Genomic DNA, 1,565 nt, shown 5'->3' on the forward strand with positions numbered 1-1,565 from the left:
AAATATTTACGAGGATCCATCTCTCATGCACCCTCTTGCAGGAGGGTGAGAGGGGTCCGTGCCTGCATGAAAACCGATGACAACACTAAACATAAAAATGATGTCAAGTTACTAACAAAATCAGAATGATAATATCTATCTCAAATTCAAGACATTTTTATTTAGTTAAATCCTTTTTTCATGATTATTCAGGTAATAAAATAACAGATAATTTTTTTATTCGATAATCTATAGATAGGCCTAGGGGTGATTGCGTGGAAGAGGTTCACCATCCTATAACCAAATGACAAAGGTTTGACCTTTACTTTGAAAATCAATACGAGATTAATCATTGTACTTGATAACAAATGCCCCGTCTTTGAACTGGCAAGAAGAGGAAGAAGGATGGCTTGGTGGAAGTTATAATTTATTTTGAACATACAATAATTTAAAATTTTAAAATTCAGACAGCTAAAATCTCAGTCTTATTGAGAGCATCAATTTCGGTTCCATGAAAACACAAGTAATGGGATTTAATCTCATGTATGCCTGGACATTCAATTTAAGCCACTATTTAACCTTCTCACCCATATCTTAAACATAAACTAAAATAACAAAATCATTATCATTGGCAAATAGAATACCAAAAAGATTCCAACCCAAAGCATAATTATCAGTTGATCACATTTCCAAAAAGACAGTCGACATCATTAATCATAGAACAATAACAATGGCGTATGGAACAGACAAAAAACATTCTCAACTTCCAGTAGTTCCTAACATAGAAGTTCTAAAACCTTTCCAAGTCCCCCTTTAATAGTAGATTCTGCAATAAATTTTTACGAAACAGAATTAGAATAATATGATAACCATAAGCTCATAGACAAGCAATCTTATCGCTGATTATAAAGCAACCTTGAGAAATGATGGATATAGGAAGAGCCTGAATCCACTTACATCACAATTTATATTTTGTTGAAAGCAACAATGTCACAACTCTGGACATATTCGTTGATCGGCTCGACTGTAAGTTGCTCCTCGATGAGCGAATCGACAGAGACCAAATCATCCACAATAGTAAGCATGATTTGCAGTTTCTTGATACCATACCCAACAGGAACAAGTTTGGCTGCAAATCAATAAAATAAATCAGAACCACAAATAGGAACAATAAATGAGCTTTGAGATGTAAAATATAAAGTAGACTACAAATTTTCCCAATTACATAAAAAATACAAGATTTTACAAGAATGAAGCTCATCTCATTATTTGTATTGACTATTTTATGAAATCTATAAGAATGCTGTTAGCAGAATAACAGAATCTACAAATATTAATAACTATGTGCAAACTAAAATAAGAAACATAAAGAAAATGTTACATACATGCTCCCCAAAGCAATCCTTCCATCTGAACACCTCTCACTGCTTCTTCAAGCTTTTTCATGTCAGTTTCATCATCCCATGGCTTGATATCCATCAAAACAGATGATTTTCCAGCTGAAAATGAAAACAGCAAAAACAAATGCTCACACAAGTGACAAACTGCTGCAACAAAAAGAGAATGCGGGGCAGATCCAAATGAAA

General features: G+C 33.4%; 1 protein-coding gene across 1 annotated transcript in view; it reads right to left on the reverse strand.

Annotated features, from left to right (window-relative positions):
• Positions 574-1,565, reverse strand: part of LOC107617128 (elongation factor 1-delta) — a gene marked incomplete in the record, with an annotated part of 2,371 nt that continues 1,379 nt past the window's right edge. The window contains 3 exon segments of the mRNA XM_016318917.2: positions 574-805; positions 937-1,108; positions 1,365-1,478. Coding sequence (XP_016174403.1) covers positions 945-1,108; positions 1,365-1,478 — 278 coding nt within the window.

Source organism: Arachis ipaensis, chromosome B09, assembly GCF_000816755.2.
Source record: "Arachis ipaensis cultivar K30076 chromosome B09, Araip1.1, whole genome shotgun sequence".
Taxonomy (NCBI): domain Eukaryota; kingdom Viridiplantae; phylum Streptophyta; class Magnoliopsida; order Fabales; family Fabaceae; genus Arachis; species Arachis ipaensis.